At 46.1% G+C, this 19572-nt stretch overlaps 1 protein-coding gene across 9 annotated transcripts in view; it reads left to right on the top strand.

The window, feature by feature from the left end:
• The window catches only part of FOXN2 (forkhead box N2), a 38367-nt gene that overhangs the window by 9744 nt on the left and 9051 nt on the right, over window positions 1–19572 (top strand). For 7 of the 9 annotated variants that reach the window (XR_012652445.1, XM_075042438.1, XM_075042441.1 and 4 more), the window contains 3 exons: window positions 6981–7531; window positions 14021–14145; window positions 19013–19077. Coding sequence is in view for 8 of the 9 variants with exons in the window: in XM_075042438.1 (XP_074898539.1) it covers window positions 6995–7531; window positions 14021–14145; window positions 19013–19077 (727 nt within the window). In the remaining variant the exon portion in view is untranslated. Of the gene's footprint in view, window positions 1–6980; window positions 7532–14020; window positions 14146–16905; window positions 17364–19012; window positions 19078–19572 lie in introns of those variants that run through there. The other 2 variants (XM_075042443.1, XM_075042445.1) reach the window with 2 other exon arrangements.

The raw sequence follows: 19572 nt of genomic DNA, 5'->3' as shown, positions 1-19572 counted from the left end.
GGCTGGTCCTACAGAAATAAATAGGTACGTTTAGTTGTGGAGAAGGTTGTTCTAACCTGGGTCACTGGTGTTGTGCATGTGCCAAATGGCACCTTTCATCTAACACCACTGGAGAGTAGAGAAGGGTCAAGCAGCAGCTCTGCTCACACGCTAACTTGGCACGGACAGGGCTGGGGCATGTTCTAACGAAAAGGCTGAATTCTTTCCTGCCAGGTCGGTGAGTCCAGGCACGGTGGCCATAGTACTAAAATGACATCTGTCCACTTTTATCCGCAACACTGCTGGTTTTGGAGAAGGTCACCTTTGGTGGGATGGAGCTGTCTGCTACGGCTTTGTCTCTTGGACCTGGGCTCTGCTAGAGCTGAGACTTCTTCGAGCAGACCTGCTGCAAAAAAAAAAAAGCGTGCTTCCCTGCTTGCCTGAGGACATGCCCAAGTGGACTTCCAGGATTGCTAAATAGTTGGCCTACGTTAAAGCAGCTTTATTTTCACAAAATGCTCACGCATCAAAGCATTCGCTTCTGTGGCAGAACACAGCGGTGCTCAAGGTCTTCCATCAAAACGAAGTTGTAGCTGGGATGTATATGGGAGCGTGCAAACCTGGTTTAACCCCAGGTGTGTTCTGCTAGGCTGAGGACCTTCCAGTCCCCATAACGTTTCCCAAACTTAGCTCTTCCATGAGTTTGAAAGAAGGTTGCAAAAAATATCATCTTGTCTTGCGACATTGAATCTCCTCCAATCTGTTAGGGCTTCTCTGAACCTGGCTGCTACCTGAATACACCTGCAGCCTTCATCAGCCCCTTTGGACCTGGGCTGTGCTGTTTGGGTCACGGGTGGCCTGGAAGAGCAGGATTTCACCGGCTTCGGGTGCTGGACTGGCATTTATTAGCAGGGAGGTCCTCTCCTGGCTTTTATGTGTGTTCTTGAGAGGTGCCCAAAATCACAAGACTGCTGGAAGGACAGTTGTCTCTCTCACTTCTTTTCTGATGCACCCTAACTTTTATTTGAGCAACCTTGGTTGACTTGGCAGCATTTTAATCTTCTTGCCCTAGAATCATAGTCCTTTGTCTATAATTACCATGCAAAATAATGTGTTCCTCCACTGCAATACTTTGTATTTGAGGAGTGGATGTTTTGTTGGCTTTTCTTTTGAAGGCTCTTACCAAAGGTAGACACTCGAGTTCCCTAGGGTTTAGATGGGTGATGCTCCGCATTCAGTTGCAAGCGTTAATACTAATTAACAGCAGCGTGCTGTGTTACTGTGTACTTATTGGCAGGGCAAAGCACACCGGACAGAACATAAACTGTTGCACCTTTTCCAGAGGTGTGCCTAAAGCGCGTTTTTTCTGCATTTGCGTGGCTGGAGGTTGCTTTCCAGCTCTGCCGGCGGGGCTGGGGCTGTCCCCGGGGGAATTGCAGCCAGTCTCCGGGCGTTCAACGCGCCAGCCGGAGAGCTCGGCTAAATGGTTGCCATCTGCCATCCTCCTTCGGTGAGAATTGGCGCCGGGGGAGCGGGAGGAGAGGGACGGGGAGCGTGTGGTTTGGAGATGGTTTTCTTGCAAGGCTTTTGCTGCCGCTGGAGGAGCCGAAGAGGCAGGGAAGGTGGCAGGGAGGGGATAAAGGAGGGGAAGATAAATTTCACTAAGTGGCCTTGCAATGCTCGTGTGCGCTCTTAACCTTGCCTTTCTGCTAGGTTTCCCTCCCCTCTCCCTCCCTGTTTCACGTCGGTGCTGCTAATTCAGCTTGGGTGGGAGCCCTGTGGAGAGCTAGTGGCCACCTCCAACCTTGTTTGCATCAACCTTTCTAGCCGGTAACAGTGAGAAACGTTATTAAGAAATCTGAGGGTCCAAGTGTATACTTTTTAACCTGATGTCTGCATTAGTGAGGTTCTACTATGCTCTCATCTTCTCACGGTCTGCTCTTCTTGCTCTTACTGTGGGTTTCCCGCTGAGTCATCCCTGTCCGCAAGCCCCTGCTAGCTTATAGCAGAGACGGCGTTGGTGAATCGCATAACCCTTATGTAGAATATTAAACCCCCGATACTGGAAGTGATCATCTTGAAAACGATAGCTTGGAAGCTGTGTTCTCACAGTCCCATCTGCTTATGGCCAAGCAGAACAGACAGGCAGAAAAAGAAGTCGTGAATTACGGATGTCATTAAGGGTCTCCATGAATGAAGAGGGGCTCTGGAAAGCACGTGTCTATTAAGTGGACCGCTTGTGTGTGCCTTCAGATGCGCTCCGGTGGCGTTGCTGTCCCTCCCTACCAGGCTGCTAGAAGCAGAAAGCACTGCTGTCTCAGCTAAATAGTTAGAGATGGTCCTATGGACCACGTGGTCCTTGGGTGCTTGAGAAGTGAGGAGGTCTTGGGGTCTGCATGGCTCTTTGGTGCTGGAGAGGTGAGGAGGTCCTATGGACCACGTGGTCCTTGGGTGCTGCAGAGGTGAGGAGGTCTTGGGGTCTGGCTGGCTCTTTGGTGCTGGAGAGGAGAGGAGGAGGTCCTATGGACCACATGGTCCTTGGGTGCTGGAGAGGTGAGGAGGTCTTGGGGTCTGGCTGGCTCTTTGGTGCTGGAGAGGAGAGGAGGAGGTCCTATGGACCACATGGTCCTTGGGTGCTGGAGAGGTGAGGAGGTCTTGGGGTCTGGCTGGCTCTTTGGTGCTGGAGAGGAGAGGAGGAGGTCCTATGGACCATGTGGTCCTTGGGTGCTGGAGAGGTGAGGAGGTCTTGGGGTCTGCATGGGTCTGGTGTTGGAGAGGTGAGGAGGTCCTATGGACCACATGGTCCTTGGGTGCTGGAGAGGTGGGGAGGTCCTATGGACCATGTGGTCCTTGGGTGCTTGAGAAGTGAGGAGGTCTTGGGGTCTGCATGGCTCTTTGGTGCTGGAGAGGAGAGGAGGAGGTCCTATGGACCACATGGTCCTTGGGTGCTGGAGAGGTGGGGAGGTCCTATGGACCACATGGTCCTTGGGTGCTGGAGAGGTGGGGAAGTCTTGGGATCCGCATGGCTCTTCAGTGCTGGAGAAGTGAGGAGGTCCTATGGACCACGTGGTCCTTGGGTGCTCGAGTGCCGAGACAGACGTTACCAGGTCTGCGAAGGAGCCCATCTGTGGGGTACGCCTTGGAGCAGCCGTGGTTGATCTGTGTCTAGGGGAAGGGCGAGCTTTTGATGGTTTTGCAGTCCCTTTGCAGTAGGAAGGCTGCCAACGTTGGTTTCTTCTTCAGACTGATGAAACTGCAGGGCAGAGAGAACTGGACAGAATTAGAGATTACAATATTCTGACACCAAGTGAAGTAAGGGTAGGTTAGCGTGGTATAAAGCATGTTGTGTCGTTGGGGCTGAGGTGATGCTGGCTAGGAACAGTGGCTCTCTCCAGCAAGGCAGCGCCAAAATTATCAGTTGATGGTCCTTGGTGTTACCAGTCACGTTACTGCCATCGCAATGGAGTTAAGTATTACTTCTTTAAAATAACTTTTCCTGTTGCATACTCTGCTGTTTCTATATTTAAACTACCCTTGATGCAGCATTCAGTTTAGACCTCTGGAGAATACCTTTTGAAAACTGCAGCAGTTACAGAACTGTGATTTTTTTTTTCTTATTTATTAGACGATACGAGTCTAATAATGGCCTTTATAGCTTTCTAGAAAAAAATATTTTAAATTTCTGCTGGTGTGTTCATGTAGAAGATGTGTGAGGTGGTGAACTAGGCACTAAGAAGGTAATGCGAGACATGGATTTTTGTAACGCATCTACTAAGAGAAACGTGGCACTGGCCTATATTTACTGTAAGTATATTGCTTGCAAATTATTTTTTTTTAAGTAGGGTATTAATTATTCTAATGATTCTCGTCTAACACATAATAGCATGCAAACACATAGCGCATTGACACCACAAAGCCAGCTGATTTTAAGAGCCAGTTTAATAAGTTAGTATGCTTTTTTTTTCCTTCTGTATTTTTGAGAAGACTGTGAGCGTGCCCAGGTCATATTTGTGTTGTAAAACAGACGTTAGTGCCCCATTTCACCAAAGGAATAAATATAGTGACCTAAAACTTGCACGTGTATGTGTGCATGTGCACGTTCTTGATCTGCTGGGCTGACTGAAGGTTTGCAAAGGGATATTTCATGCAACATGAACCAAGTGCTAAAATTACTAATACATGGCTGAGAGGTGTAAGCTAGTACGTAGCTGCCTAAAGAGGCGCTGAACAAGGAGCTAAAGTTACTTGTTATAAGGAAAACGGTGCAACTCACGTTGCAGCAGAATTGGGTTTTGTCTCACTGTATGAATTTTATCAGTAGCTCTTTGTTTGTTTTTTAATTTAGGGAAGGATTGAAAAAGTGACATAAGCATATGTATATATTGCTGTGTTTAAAGCCAGCAAGCACTGACTGCCAATATAAATCTGCTCTGATGGCTTGGGGGAGAAGTAAATTGTAGGGAGAGCAAAGCTATTTTTGACCAGCTATTTGAGGAGTTCGCTTTGCGCTTTGCTTTAATTTTTTTTTTTTTTTTTTTTTTTTTTAAATGACTGAACTGGTAGTTAATCACGCCTGTCCCTGCACTTAAATAGAAAATTTGGGGACGGTTTCCAGCACTAGTACTGGTAAGCATAGGTGCAGGTGTTACTGTCAAAACAGCTTTGCAATAGCTGGTGCAAAAGCGTATGAGCAGCTGAAGAGAGGAGAAGAAATTGCTGGTGGGAAACCTGGTGCCTTTTCTGGGGGAGGCACAAATTCCGCACCCTATGCCTGCCCGGCACCAGGCAGGGGCTGGCAGGGCTCTGGCTCCTGTTGGGGAGCATAAAATGGATGTATCCTGTTGCCTTTCTCTGTCACCACGTCACGCCTCCGTCACGCACGTGGCTGCCCTCCTCCAAAATAAGGAGGCTGAGCAAATCCATCTCCGGGCGGGTTGGGCAGTGTAATTGCATGGACGCGGATGGGACAGCCAGACCGTGCACGCAAGCTGGCCCACTCCTTGCCTCCGCTTTGTAGGAGAAGGTCCAAGTGCACGAAGCCACGTGCTTACTAAAAAGCGTCAGAAAACATCCAGTAACTGCATAGAACTGTCTGGTGAGATATGATATGGAGACTCTCCTAGTCTTGCAATTGAGCTCTGGCAGTAGGAGCTAGAGCATGACACCAGAACGATAGCGTGTACTGGGATAGGGAACTGGGCTGGGGCTTTTTGGGAGGGGGAGTTCGGGGGTTTTTTACAGTTAATATGAACCTCAGCTTTGCTGGTAAACTGTATCCGTAATTGGAGTGTCTTAGGTTTGTAGCAGGCTGGTAAAGCCCCTGTGTGTATATATATGTGTGTGTGTGTGTGTATATATATATATATACACACACACACACCCCATCTGTAGAGTGGTTTTGTTGGTCTGTACTTCTGGTACAGCTATGTTGGCCAAAGCTGTAGGTGCAATGAAGCTTTAACATGGTCATGTCAGCAAGAAAAAACAGCTGTTGCCATAACATAGTTTGCTAGATGGTGCCTTTTAAAACTCTACTAGCAAGAAGATGTTGTTTTTTTAGCGTAATGCCTCTATAGCATGGGTAGTCCATTAGACTGTGCGTTACGAGTGACATTTTTTATAGATAATAGTTTTATGGTTGGGTTTTGGGTTTTGTTTTTTTTCATCTAGGGGAAAAATGCAAAGCAAGTGGTGTCGTGGTTTAACCCCAGCCAGCAACTAAGCACCACATAGCTGCTCACTCACTCTGCCCCCCCTCCAGGTGGGATGGGAAGGAGAATCAGGGGGAAAAAAAAAAGTAAAGCTCGTGGGTTAAGAACAGTTTAATAAATAAAATATAATAATTACAATAATAAAAAATATAATAACAGTAATAATAATTGTAATGAAAAGGAATACAGCAAAAAGAGAGAAATGAGACCCAAGAAAAAAACAAGTAATGCACAATGCAGTTGCTCATCACCCACTGACCGATGCCCGAGCAGCAATCCACCCTTCCTGGTCAACTCCCCGCATTTTATATACTGTGCATGACGTTCTATGGTATGGAATATCCTTTTGGCCAGTTCGGGTCAGCTGTCCTGGCCATGCTCCCTCCCAGCTTCTTGCGCACCTGGCAGAGCATGGGAGACTGAAAAATCCTTAACTTAGGATAAGCGCTCCTTAGCAACAACTAAAACATCACTGTGTTATCAACATTGTTCTCACACTAAATCCAAAACACACTGTACCGGCTACTAGGAAGAAAATCAACTCTATCCCAGCCGAAACCAGGACAAGTGGTCGGCTGTTATTTCTGCGACAGGTCTGAGCTGCCGCCCCAGCGGACGGTCCCCTCCGCAGGGGAGCCCAGGTTAGAGCAGCAAGCCCTTGCAGGAGGGGGAAAAAGAAGGTCTTTTGGACCTGGGCAGCTCTGTGGGACCCAGCTGATAAACTGGTAGGCTGGCCAGATCTTCCCCTGGTAGAATTGGGAGGCAATACTTGGGAATGATTGTGACTTGTAGGGTAAAGACTTCGTTTGCGCTGAGACCACAAATTCACTTTATGCCGATTTAAGTTTTGCAACTTTTTTTTTTTTTTTTTTTTTTTACTCTTTGGGCACCAAAGGCAAACGCTTCGAAATAGGGTCCATTTACGATATAGTGAGTATAACTAAAGAGTTAATGTGAGAGCTGAATGGATTAGATCCTACCTGTTAAGGCCATTTTCAGATTTCAGATGCTGACATCAAAGTAGCTATTATTTCTGTGTCCAAATTGGCATTTCAAGATAGATACAGCAGTTTCCAAGTGCTTACTATAAGTTCTGGTTATAAATGAGGGGAATTATCAAATGCTCGTGAGATTATTGGGGGGTTCGTGTTGGACCCTGGCTGTCATCAGCGGCTGCCGTATTCTTGCACGGCGTGGGGACGGTGCAGCCTTGCGTTTGGGTTTGGTGGGCTGCCACTGAACGTGATTTTGAAGGTTTGCATCGGTTTCTGACCATCTCCTTTGTTGCAGACCAATAAAGCTAAATGGGTCCAGTCACTGGAATGACTCCGGATAAGAAAGCTGAAACGCCAGGAGCAGAAAAAGCTGCAGGACTACGGCAGTGTCACGGGATGGGAAGCTTGCCCGACGCGGGCGATGCCGGCAGGCCGAAGGCCACCGTGGTGGACAGAGATTCGGCAGACGACGAGCTCACAAATTTGAACTGGCTGCACGAAAGTACTAACCTTCTAACAAACTTCAGCCTCGGAAGTGAGGGTCTTCCGATCGTTAGCCCCTTATATGATATTGAGGGCGACAGTGTGCCATCCTTCTCGCCATCCTGCTACCAGAACCCCGAAAAAAAATCCTCCACTTCCAAACCCCCTTACTCTTTCAGCCTTCTCATCTACATGGCGATCGAGCATTCCCCCAACAAGAGCTTGCCAGTCAAAGAAATCTACAGCTGGATCCTGGAGCGCTTCCCTTACTTCGCCACAGCACCCACCGGCTGGAAGAACTCGGTCCGACACAACCTCTCTTTGAACAAGTGTTTCCGAAAGGTGGAGAGAAGCCATGGCAAGGTGAGACCTGGCGGGAGGGAGGTGGATCAAGTTTGAAATTCAGGGGGAAATGGAGAAGGCTCTGTTGTTCTCAAGGACTTTTTGGTTTTTGTGGTTTTGGGTTTGTTTTTTTTTTCCCCCTCTGTGTCCTCTACACTTTATTTGCAGCCGGAGATGGTTTGGAAATGCCACTTCTGACAAATCACAGGATGACAAAAGTCACTTGGTTTTGTTAGTTAGCGCTGACCTGGGCAGAGCTAGCTGTGGTGCATCCTTTGGAAAGCTGGCTAACATGCTATTGCAAAGGACCCTGTTTCCACTTACTTACAGTTTTGTTAGCCTACAATACCCAGCCTGAAATTTGAGACATCTGTCTTAGGATATCTTTTTGCTGAAGCTTCTTAATCTGGTGCACTCTCTGTTCTCCAATGCTGAAATTTCAGGGTGTGTTCCTCCTTCCCTGCTTTTCCAGCACGGCCATGGCTACGATCGCACCGGGAGGCAGCAGAGATCGCGGGATGCCAAGCAGCTTCCCCGCTTGGCTAGCACAGGTGTTTCCCATTCGGGTGCAGATGTGGTCTTCTGCAAGGCACCCTTGCTTGCAGGCATGCTGTACGTACGTGGCCGAGTGTTTCTCAGTCTGAAAGTGACTCTTTTGCTTGTGATCTTCTTTTACACTTAGCAGAGCTCTAGCTTTCCAGTAACAATCTTAATTCCTGCATTTAATGTACTGTATTGCTTTAACCTCTGTCATAACCTAACAGTGTGTGTCTCTGCGTGGTGCAGGCACAAGCTTCACTTCTCAAAGTCGAGGATACTCTTTTCGGTACAAATTCTTTCTTCTTCTGAATTGCGTGATTTTACTAGTGACTTCCTTCCTCCCTCTCTCATTTCCCATCCCATTCCTCAAAGAGCCGTCTCTGACTTAAATAAACCAACAAACCACATACCAAAAGTCAACAAACAAATCCCGGACCCGTATGCGTGGAGGTCAGCCTAAGTGGTAACAGGCTTGTTATCAGACGTGCATGCAATGCCTGGCGTGCTTGACAGCCTCTCGCTGTCGCTAGAGGTCCTGGAGCCGAGTGGGCATCGGGAAGGACTGCCTTGTACCGGTAGGACTGAAAGTCACCGCTTCTCAACACGCCTGCTTTTACATTAAATTGTTAGGGTGTTGTTTTCCCAAGCAGCAGCTTTGCTCTGGAAAAAAAAAAAAAAACCCAGACTTTTTGCTGCTGTGTGGGGGGAAAAAAAAAAAAAAAAGACATTTTGCTGCTGTGTGGCAATCCAGTAACTTCCCCCATAGCTGAGTCCTGCCGAGTGTTAGGACGGGCTTTTACTGTGGCTCCAGGTGCTGTAACGGAGGAACTGAGATGCTGCAAGCTGTGCCTACGTGAAGGACGTGGATCTGAGCAGCAACCGCGGGTGGCAAAGGTGCCCTTAAAGTACTGGGTGGCTCTGTCCAGGAAGGGAGACGCGAATTTTGGAAGAATTAGGGCAGGGAAGGGAAATGTCCTAAATCAGTGTTTGAGTTCCTGCTGTCTGTGCATCTGCCCTTTAAAGCTCAGCTGTTTCCAGCCTGGAAACCCTCACGGTTTAGGAGTTACTAGTCAAACCTCATGTCTTGGCATTTGGGCGACGGGAGCTTGAGACTGTCTGGTCCTCTGCTTACCCTGGCAACTCGACCAATATTGCTGGGCTCGGCGGATGGCTCGCTGCTAGACGTGACATCTCTAGCAGGAAAAACATAACGCATAATAGCTACCACCAGTGCCAATAAGGTGATGCTGATGTGCTCTGTCAGCATTTTCGCAGGGCTCCAGAGACTGCACAGCTCTCTAATTCTTAAGAACAGAAACTGCATTTACCAAAAAAACCCGCCCCCCAAAAAGCCCCTCCTGAAACTTTGTCGAAGCTTCCCCATTTCCAACAAACATAGTTAAATCTTTACCCTCTGCCCTGCTTAGAAAAGGACCCGATGAGTGTACTGCTCCAAATTCTTCCTGCAAAATAAGTCCGTGGTGCACAGTGGGAGTTGATCTGGGATGATGGGAACGCTGCAGACCCCTTCGGCTGAGCTCCTCAGGTATCACTTCTTGGAGCAAGCAGCGGTAGCTTACAAGCTCATTTTGCTGATCGTGTTGCCTGTAACCATGTGCTAGCCACGTCTCTCGGCGCTTCTCTGAGAAGGCAAGATAATTTTGTATTTTCTTCCATTTTTTCGTTGTTAACGGCATCTTAATTGTGTCTCGAAGGGAGCACGTAGCCAGCTCTCGTCTATCCCAAGTGCCTGTGGAAGCAGAGAGGCCCATGGCACGTTGCATCAGAGGAGCATGGTTTATTTTGTAACGTCAGGGTAAGAAGGGTTTTAAAGCCTTTCAAATGAATCTGGGCTCTTGTATTGGAAGAGTGTAAATGTCTGACGGGAGGGGAGGGTCTGTGTCCCCGCATCCCGGGGCAGGCTGCTTTCTGACACCTCCTGGGCTATTGCCATCGGCTGTCAGCTACAAAATCATCGCCTGGAGCTCTGGCAGCAAAATTAGGAAGAGTGTCCTCACGTTTGCCATAATGCTGGTATTTTGATTTGGACTGGGAGCGCACTTCAGAGTGAATCTTCTGATTTTTTTCCCCACTTACCCCACATGAGCTGGCACTGCAGGGCAGTTTTGGGACCCGTGAGCTGCATTTGTTTTGGCTGGTGCTAACCTGGAAGAGGTGCTGCAGGAGTGTGCTTGCTGTGCCCTGATTGCTCCTGGACATTGTCCCCAAGACCCTGCTAGAGCAGATCCGAGTAAAACATCCAAGGCACGTGTGGGTGACCCCTCAGCACCAACTTTCTCACTCCACAGAGCTGTTTCTACCGAGCTGCACCACATCTTATTGCAGATGTAGCTGTGGATGGTCATTCTGTTTGCATGTATATTTTTATCAGCCAGCTAAATACCTTTACCCTGCCTGTCACAGCAGGCTGTGGCTGTTTGGGGGTCTAGGACAGCATTCAGCAGAGTTTGGGGGAAGGCCGTCCTTGCTTGGATCGCTGAAAAATATTGTATGTTATGGTTTTCTTTTAATGAGTTGAAGGGCACTGAAGGGAAAGTAACTGCCTTGAGATGCCTTATAAGCCAGCACTGCAGTCAAGAGGAGGAACTTCTCCTGCCATGGAAACAGGATGTATGTACGTCACATCTCTGCTAAAATATACATTACCCTTTCTGTATGCATATATTGTGATGCTGCTGTTATCTAAGTGCTTTGTCGAGGTTTACCCCAGGTGATAGACTTACGAGCTGAAATACTCTTTCTTATTACAGTTGCAGTTGAGCTCATGTCTGTGGTCATCCAGACAGACGAGATTTCTATGATTCTATTTCCAGTGGTTCTCTGGTAATGGTGGTTGGGAACTGGAGCTGATGAACAGCAAGGGGATGATGCTGGAGCCCGTCCCTGGGACACCTTGCTGTGGCCCTGCTGCCCCTGAAGATGTGGAGGTGTGATTGTGGGCCAGCGATCCTCAGAAGATACAGCTAATGCTCTTTGCATCTTAAGCACTGTCACGCAGCCTTGGGGTTGGGGGGAAAGAGGTCTGTAGTGGGAAATTGCTTTTTTTTGAGGGGGCAGTGTCTGACATACAGCACAGGAGGACCCGAAATGAAAAGCGGTTTGGAGTTGGAAGCCCTGAAGGGTCTCCCTGCTCTTTGTTAGACTTTTTTTTTTTTACAATCGTGGGTTTGGGGATTTTTTTTATTAATCGATACCACTGGGGAGAAAAGATGCGAGGAGGCAGGAGCAGCATCCACGTCAAGCATCAGTTTGGCAGGCCACTGCTTCCTCCGGAGGTTGAGGGGGGACGGGGCTTGATATCTTCAACAGATCTCCCTTTCTTCTTGGTAGATATGTGTTTTAGGGGTTTTTTTTCTTCTTTTAGTGTTTGTCTTTTTTTTTGACAAGAGATGTTGGTAAACAATTTGTGTGGCTGTTCAAATATTCAGGCAAAGAGCAGGTCCCATCTATAAAGCTGTAAAGATAGGAGAGAGATGTCTATTATCTGATAAACCTCTTGGTGAATATACAATATACCTCCATGCACACCCACAGTGTTTTCCAGCGGTTCCCCTAGCTGAAGTGGAAGCAGCTGGTGAGAACTGCCCATACCCGACGGAGCTGGGGCTGCTGCCCGGGGCTGACGCTCACGGAGGGCTTTCTGCTGTGCAGGGATGGGTGCTTCAAAATGCAGGAATTATTTTCCTTCATTTGCCTAGATAAAATCCTACAAGTCAAATTAGAAATGTTAGAAAGATGCAGAAAAGATGATAGACCAAAAAATAATCTCAGAACAATATAACTGCCCTGCTCATTTTGAGATGGAGAATCAAAACGGTCTGGTGGCTGCTCTGTGCTGACTCTGGAGGGATGTTCCCCTAGATGTTAAATAAAAGTTACACCTATATTTCAGCTAGCACATCAACAGTTGCCCCACTGTTGATGAGAAATAGTAACCTCCAAAGGCAGTTTAGCATTTTAGATCATCTTAGGCTTAGTCTTTGCTAGGAGAAATGGCACAGTCTTTTTTTTGTTGCCTGTGGTTAGACCGCTGGTTTATTTTAAAGCTGGATGCATCTGCGTTCTATAGGATTTCCAGCTCCAGTTGTGCGTGGCTTTTCCCCTAAAGCACGACACTAACTTCAGACCTGTGTTGGATTTCCACTGCGTGTCTTTGCCAAGCAGCAGATGTGAGCGGAACGGTGCACAGGAGCAGCCTCGTGGGCATCAGTCTCTTTTGCTGGATGTCTGCTTTTAGTAGAAATAATGGTGGGTGGAAGCGTGGTTTCACATTACATCTAACCCAATCTAACCACCCAGAGAAGTCGTCACCCTGTTTATTGCCTCTTGCCTTGGACAGAGTGTCTGTACGGCTTCAGGCTGTGCCCCAGTTGGGCTTGATGTTGCAATCCTTGTGTTGGGTTGTCAGGGCAGCAAGCTGGTGGGAATACATGGCTGGGAAGGTGAAAGAGGGAAACTAGCCCCATTCTGGCCGCAGGCCCCAGCTGAACCGAATTAGGTGTCAAGTGGAAGTCCTGGCCTAAAGTAGCAGTTAAAACGGTGTAAAGCGGTGGTTTGCTGGTCAAGGGAGTTCTTGCTGCTCCCTGAGGGCACAGCCTCAAAACTGCCAAAGGGAGAACAAAATTTAAAAAAAAGCCAGACTTAGGCAGGGTTGGGATGCTGGGGAAAGGGTCTGGATCCGGGAGAGGTGCAGGAAAGGGATCAGGGTGTCGGTCTGTCACTGAGATGAGGGATGAAGCCAGTTGGGAGGATAACCCCTGGTAGTACCTAGCTGGCTAAATCATCCTGCCAGCCACCATGGCTGTTTAATTAAAGGTAAGCTTCTTGATGGGTATCTTACAGAATGTCCTCAGTTTTAGCATGAAAAGATGAGTATAAGAAAGATTCAGGTTAAAAAAACCAAACAAACTCTGAGAGATGCTGCAGCTCGGAGATCTTTATGAAAGGCAGTGGCTTCAACTAAAATGATGGAGCCGCATCTCTTTCTCAGCTGGACCTCTCCCTGATTTTGAATTCTCACTATTGATAGCAAAATATTTCCTCTTTTCGGGAAATGCCCCAATCCTCTAGAAAGATCTTTCTGTTCAGGTGTAGAGCTGCCCCGTCCTTCTCCCATGTGCATGACCGCTCCTGTAGCATCTGTTTTACCCCCCAAAACCTGTCGCCGCTACCTGTAGAGCTGTCAGCTGACCTATCAGGTCAGTGATTAGAGAATTGTTTTAACTTTTCCTATTTAATTTTCTTCTTTATGTTGCAAGAATTAGCAGGCTCAAAACCCAGTTGTTTTCTTTATTTAGTAAATATGTGAAGAAACACTTGAGAGGAGCAGGATGTGCTTCATCTTGCTTAACTTTCAGCATATCAAATTTAATATCAAGAATGACTGTCACAGTGGTGCTTACATTGTTAGGTGCATCAAAAATACATTGATTAGGTTTTCAGGTTTTTGTGGCTGTGCATCCGGCAAGATGCTTTTACAGGATGGTGTAAAGTCAAATGAGTACGTGGCCATATCTAAGCGAAGGGAAAAGTGCTTTGGTTTCTTAGAAACCTGTTAATCAAAAGACTGCTAATCAATTCACTGATGCCTGGGCAGATCCTTAAACTCACAGCTGTATTTACCAAGTGTTAAAATAAGGTTTACAGCTTTCAGTGGACAAATGTGAATGGAAATGGGACTTTAGAGAAGGGGCTTCAGAGATGCTATCCCAAGCTGCCAGATGGGTGCTTCCATCCCGTATAACGAGGGTCTCAGGACCATACGCTCAGCTTGGGAGCATCTGCTTTCCACGCAGGCGATGGAACTGCCTGAGGAGGATGTACATCGGCTGTGCAGTGATGGATGCCTACGTCATTGTGCTGTGCTGCTTCCCTGGGAATATTAAATTAGAAATGACTGTAACAGCCTGGCCCTTGGATTTTCTAATTTGCAGTACTTCTTTCTTGCAGGTGAACGGAAAAGGTTCGTTATGGTGCGTTGACCCAGAATATAAACCTAATCTTGTCCAAGCACTGAAAAAGCAGCCTTTTCCCTCAGCACTTGCATTTTATACTCCGCCAGCATCACCACCAAGGTAGGTGAATTTTCTCATCCACGTAGGGCGTGAAGTTACGTTACTCCACCTAGCCAAGGAAATGCCCACGCAGATGTTGATGTGTTGTTACCGGCTGCCACCTAAGAGAAGAATTTGAGTGGGTCTGACGAGGCGGGGAAGCGTAATGAGCTCAGGCTTCCCAGACAGCAGATCTGGGGTTCATGTCCAAGTTGTCTTCGTAACTGTGGGAGAGTTTAGAAGAAGAAGGTTGGGGCTGTGCTGGGTGCTTGTGGGTGAGCCCAATTTCTCTGGGGGGCAGGCAGTCCCGGGAACCGGAGCAAAATCTTCCTTCAAGCACAGCTCACCAGGACTGATATAGGGTGCCTGGTGCTGCTAGCTTGTAAGGAGGTGTGTGTCTTCTCCTCTAAGTCACTTGTCTGGATATAAAATGTATATATTCTATGCTCTTGTCAAAAACAATCAACTTTTCTACAATCTGAAGTGCTTAGAGGGGCTTGTCTAAGAGACAGGTGGTTTTCTCTGAGGCTGTTAAAAGCATTTTGCAGCAGGGATTGGAAGAACAGCCTTTACCATAAACATACTCTGAGGTGGAGCATGCAAGACTGCTGAAATCAGGGCTTCCTCATCTGACACAGTTTAAGATTAGGCAATAGATTTTGGAGAATGTGAAGTCAACGTCATGTGGTCTCAGTAGAGGAAGAGGAACGGCAGCTGGGTCAGCCTATAGAGGTGGGACGGAGAGGAGGAGGAGGACAGAAAGCAGAGGAACACGTTGGTGAGCTCAGTTCTTAGGTAGGCACGTGGCCGGTTTATCTAGTTCAGCAAAGAATTTGGGTGAGATAAGAGATAACCAAGGTCTCCCTACATTGCCCTATGCCTTAACCTTACTGCGAGGAGTTTCCTTAACAAACAGGAGGAACTGGGATTACTGGAGCAGGATGTAAAACTGATAACATTGAGCAGACGTTCCTAAGGGTCCAACGGGACATTGACCCTGGGAGCTGGCACCCCCGTGCCAGCTTTAGCTGTCTGGCAGCGGCTGAAGATTTTGTGGCATGGGCCACTTTTCCAGTTGGGCTGGTAACCTACAGCATGTAACAGTGGTCTCTGACCGTCCAGCCGTCTTGGGCTGTAAAGGGTCATCTTGGGTTTGAACAAGCCGGGCAAAAGTGTCCTGTTTTCCAGCTTTCTGCTGGAACAGAAGCATTAGTAAAGTAACCCTGGAAGTGTTTAAATATGAAGGAATAGTCAAATTGGAAAGGATGGGATGGCTGGTGGTATCGTCAGGCTTTGTTTTATGGGAACAAAGATTACTGAAACTACTGTAACCAGACTCTAGATGATGCTTTTACAGGCTTTAATGTTTCTACATAAGGGCATGGACTTCTGTTTTTTGGTACAACTCGAGTGAAGGTTTGGTCCTTGAAAGCTTTGTTAACACCGTGTCTACGTTAACGTGGTCAAACTTTAAAATTAGAATAATACAGATGGGAAGGCACCTCTGGATGTTGTCTAGCCAGCGAGAGGAACAGAGGATCAAGACAGACTCAGCCTAGGGCAGGTGGTTCAGAGCCTTGACCAGTTAAGCTTTTAGCATCTCCAAAGTCTTCAAGATTAGTCCGACGATACAAGCATTGAAATATGATTTACCTAGCTTGTATAAATACAATGTACTGATATTGGGTGTAGGGAAGGAGAGATTTTATCTGAATGCTGAAGTACTTGCAAGATCAGGATTTTAATTTGAAGTTGTTGTTTTTGGTAACCTTTTTTCCTTCACTGAAGGACTAGCCACACTTGCCAACAATCACAATTACAAGGAAATTCTGGTCCTAATGAAGCCACATGGCAAAATTCCCACTGACTTCAATATGTGAAGGGTTTTACAGTGCTTATATTTATAAGGACAACAAAACAAAAGCAACATTTTAAGATCCTAAACTTCTCCCTAATGAAAGCTGGTTTGTTTTCCTTTAATAATAAAAAACATTTGTATGACTTTCAGTCATGCACAGAAAAACAGATCTGTCTTTTTACCCCTCCACATTTAAAAATTCTTGGATTAGATTTAAATTCTGGCCTAATTTTGGGGAATGGCCCTGAAGGGGCTGCCTTGTGTGTGGAAAGAAAGAGAAAGCCCAGAGGTACAGCTGGAGAGAGGCTGGCAGGACCATCCAAATTTAACTACAGGGTGATGCTAGAATTCTGCTGCAAGAGTCTCTGAATTTTTCTGTGGGAGGGCTAGTGTTCGTAATTATTTTACAGTGTGTTCGCGGGGAATATAGCTATCATTCAGCAGGATTTTAAAATAAAATTTAAGGTGTTAGTTGGAGCAGAAGCTTTCCAAAACTGTAATCTGCGTCTAGGTACACTGAATTTGCTATTATCATAGATGATTAGCGTCACTGGTGCATTTTATTTCTGCACAGCTTGTTCAACAAGTCAGTGCAAGGCCCCTAGCTGCATTCTGTTTCTAGTACTACATGTATTATATCCCTGGGCTCTGGGGATGGCCAGGGTCCTCATCTTGCAAATACCTTATGCATATGCATAGCTCATAGCTTGTCTTAATCAATACTAAGCATTAATTTGCTCTAGGAAAGCTCTATGTGGATATGATTCTTGAAGGATCTGAGCTCAGACCAAAGGATGAAGGTGTTTGGCATCTCTTTGTACAATTTACCTGCAGACTGCAGAGCCAACCATGTTGGGGTGGGTCCACTGCTTTCCTTATGATGTTTGTTTTTTATAATTATTTTTAAATTTTCCCCCCCCCAGTTTTGAATCTGTTCCCTTTGCACTGCACCACCCTTACAAGAAAACATACTAGACAGTGAACTCGAGTTTTGCACATGTTCATGTTCAGCTGCGCTGGATCTTTTTCCCTTTGGTTACCGTATTGGGAGATGCTTAAATATTACTCTCCTTGTCAGTAGCTTTGGTTACCTGTGCCAGGCAGGCTGCAGTGCTGCAAAAGCTCCTTACGTAGCTTGGATGATGCATTTCAAGCCACCTTGCTTCAATTTTTTTCCTCCTGCACTGTACCAACCTTTGGAGCTGTTACCAATGGCCAGCCGAGTTTGGAAAAGATGATGGCAAGTTGGAGCAGTGAGAGTATTAAACGGGCATCCCTCATTAACAGCTGTGCAAAGTAGCTGATCTCAGCGTTGTCGAGATGTGTGCAGCCACAGCACCGGCCAGTAACCAGTGAAAAATATTTTCTTCAAAATTCAACTTAAAAGAATGAAGATTTTAGTTTTAAAAAGGTATTTTAAAAACTGAAGTCATTGTTTGGGTTTTAATGAATGATCTAGACAAGTAATTAAAAAAATGTTAAGTACTTAGCAGCTTTGTGATTTTGGGGGGATTTGTGGCTGTACTTTATTTTGGAAAATAGAGCTGCCTAAATGTGATAAATATAAAAGGTAAACACACCTCAATGATAGGAATCACCCTATTAATCCCATGAGGTTGCTGTTACAGGTTGCGCTTGAAAAGTCTGCTCATCACTCTTCGAATTCTTCCAGTGATACTATAAAAGATGCATGTTGCTATGTTTCATGCTATTTTAACAGTGGTGTACTATTTCTGTTGTATTTATTTCTAACTGTTTGCTAGTATATTTATAATGAACTGAATATTTAGGACGGGGAGTGTAGCAGAAAACCATATGAAAACTCTAACTTGCCCTTTATTCTGTAAGGTATTAAGTGGTACTATGTCAGGTGCAAAGCTGGTCTGATAACACAAAAAAGCAGACAGCATCACCAAAACATCCCAGCTTCAGCTAACTTTAAAAGCAGCAGATATCTTGGTTTGGGCTTTTTGTTCTTCCGCAGCTTTTTGCACAACACCACCTTTTGTTATTGTTAAACTCCAACCACTGTTTTGAAGAGCAGACGAACACAACTGGTCCTTACCTATTCTGTTGCTCCTGGGCTCTTAAGCATCCCTGTATAAGCTAATGTTTTGCTCACATATAGGTTTTACTTACTAAAAATACGTATCTTTATTTAAAATCCGGCCTTTAGGCAGTGTCCTGGTATTGGCTGGGGTAGAGTTAATTTTCTTTCTAGTAGCTGGTATAGTGTTATGTTCTGGGTTCAGTATGAGAAGAACGTTGATAACACACTGATGGTTTCAGTTGTTGCTAAGTAGTGTTTTATAGGAAGTCAAGGATTTTTCAGCTTCTCATGCCCAGCCAGTGAGAAGGCTGGAGGGGCACAAGAAGTTGGGAGGGGACACAGCCAGGACAGCTGATCCAAACTGGCCAAAGGGGTATTCCATACCATGCCCAGTATATAAACTGGGGGGAGTTGCCCTGGGAGGGATCGCTGCTTGGGAATTAGCTGGGCATCGGTCAGCAGGTGGTGAGCAATTGCATTGTGCATCACTTGTTTTGTATATTCCAATTCTTCTATTATTATAATTATTATTTTCTTCCTTTCTGTTCTATTAAACTGTCTTTATCTCAACCCACGAGTTTTACTTTTTTTTTCCCCGATTCTCTCCCCCATCCCACTGTGTGTGGGGAAAGTGAGCGCGCGGCTGTGTGGTGCTTAGCTGCTGGCTGGGGTTAAACCACGACAGGCAGCTACATAAAATCTGTAGAAGTTAGTCTCACTTGACAACAAGACTTTTGCTTGGTGCGTGTGTTTGGAGGTGTTTTCCAAGTGCTGATGATGGCTTATGGTGCTACATAAACCATCAACCAATGTGTCAAGCCTTTTACTGAGGTCAATAGAAATTGCTTGCCCACCAAACTGTGGTGATTGGGTTGGGTTTGTTTTTACTTTTCTATGATCATTGTATTGTGTCTACTATACTTTGTACAAATCCTTTGGCTAATTAGGGCTTCGCTTTGACCTGTTGAATTTCTTTTCAGTAGGTCAGCGTCCCCTCACTACCTAACTTCAGTCCTTCAGCAGAATCATGGCCGATCTCTCAAAGGTAAACGTTAAATTTTCTTTCGCTCTGCTCCCCTGGTTTTAGTTGCAAGCATGTACTGAAGCCCAGCTGATGTTGTGTATGGACCTGGTCTGAAGGGTCTGCTAGATTATGAAAAAAAAAAGATGTAGTAGAACGCATGTGTATTAGCCGCTTGTGTATTAAATTTAAATCCATAAGATGAATTTCAAGATGTAATAGGGGCCATCTTGTTCTGCCAGCAAGGTATTTAGCAGACACATCACTCCCAAGTATGACCTACTTTAAGAAAGAACAGTTAAGTAGGAAACAAATCTGAAAGCTACGTATCTCTACACTAGTTTTATTGCTTACCAGGAGCTGAGAACAAAAGGCAGCAAATTTTAATGTATAAAGCTTGTGGGATGTGGCCACAGAAGTCCCTTAAAGTTGGTTCTTTGATACAGGTGGGTGGGAGATCGTGACAGGATTTGCAGGGCAACGTGGAATGACGAGTATCCCTCAGATGAGTATTTCACA

The sequence above is a fragment of the Buteo buteo genome, chromosome 12 (genome assembly GCF_964188355.1).
Source record: "Buteo buteo chromosome 12, bButBut1.hap1.1, whole genome shotgun sequence".
Taxonomy (NCBI): domain Eukaryota; kingdom Metazoa; phylum Chordata; class Aves; order Accipitriformes; family Accipitridae; genus Buteo; species Buteo buteo.
This window is presented reverse-complemented; position numbering and strand designations above follow the sequence as displayed.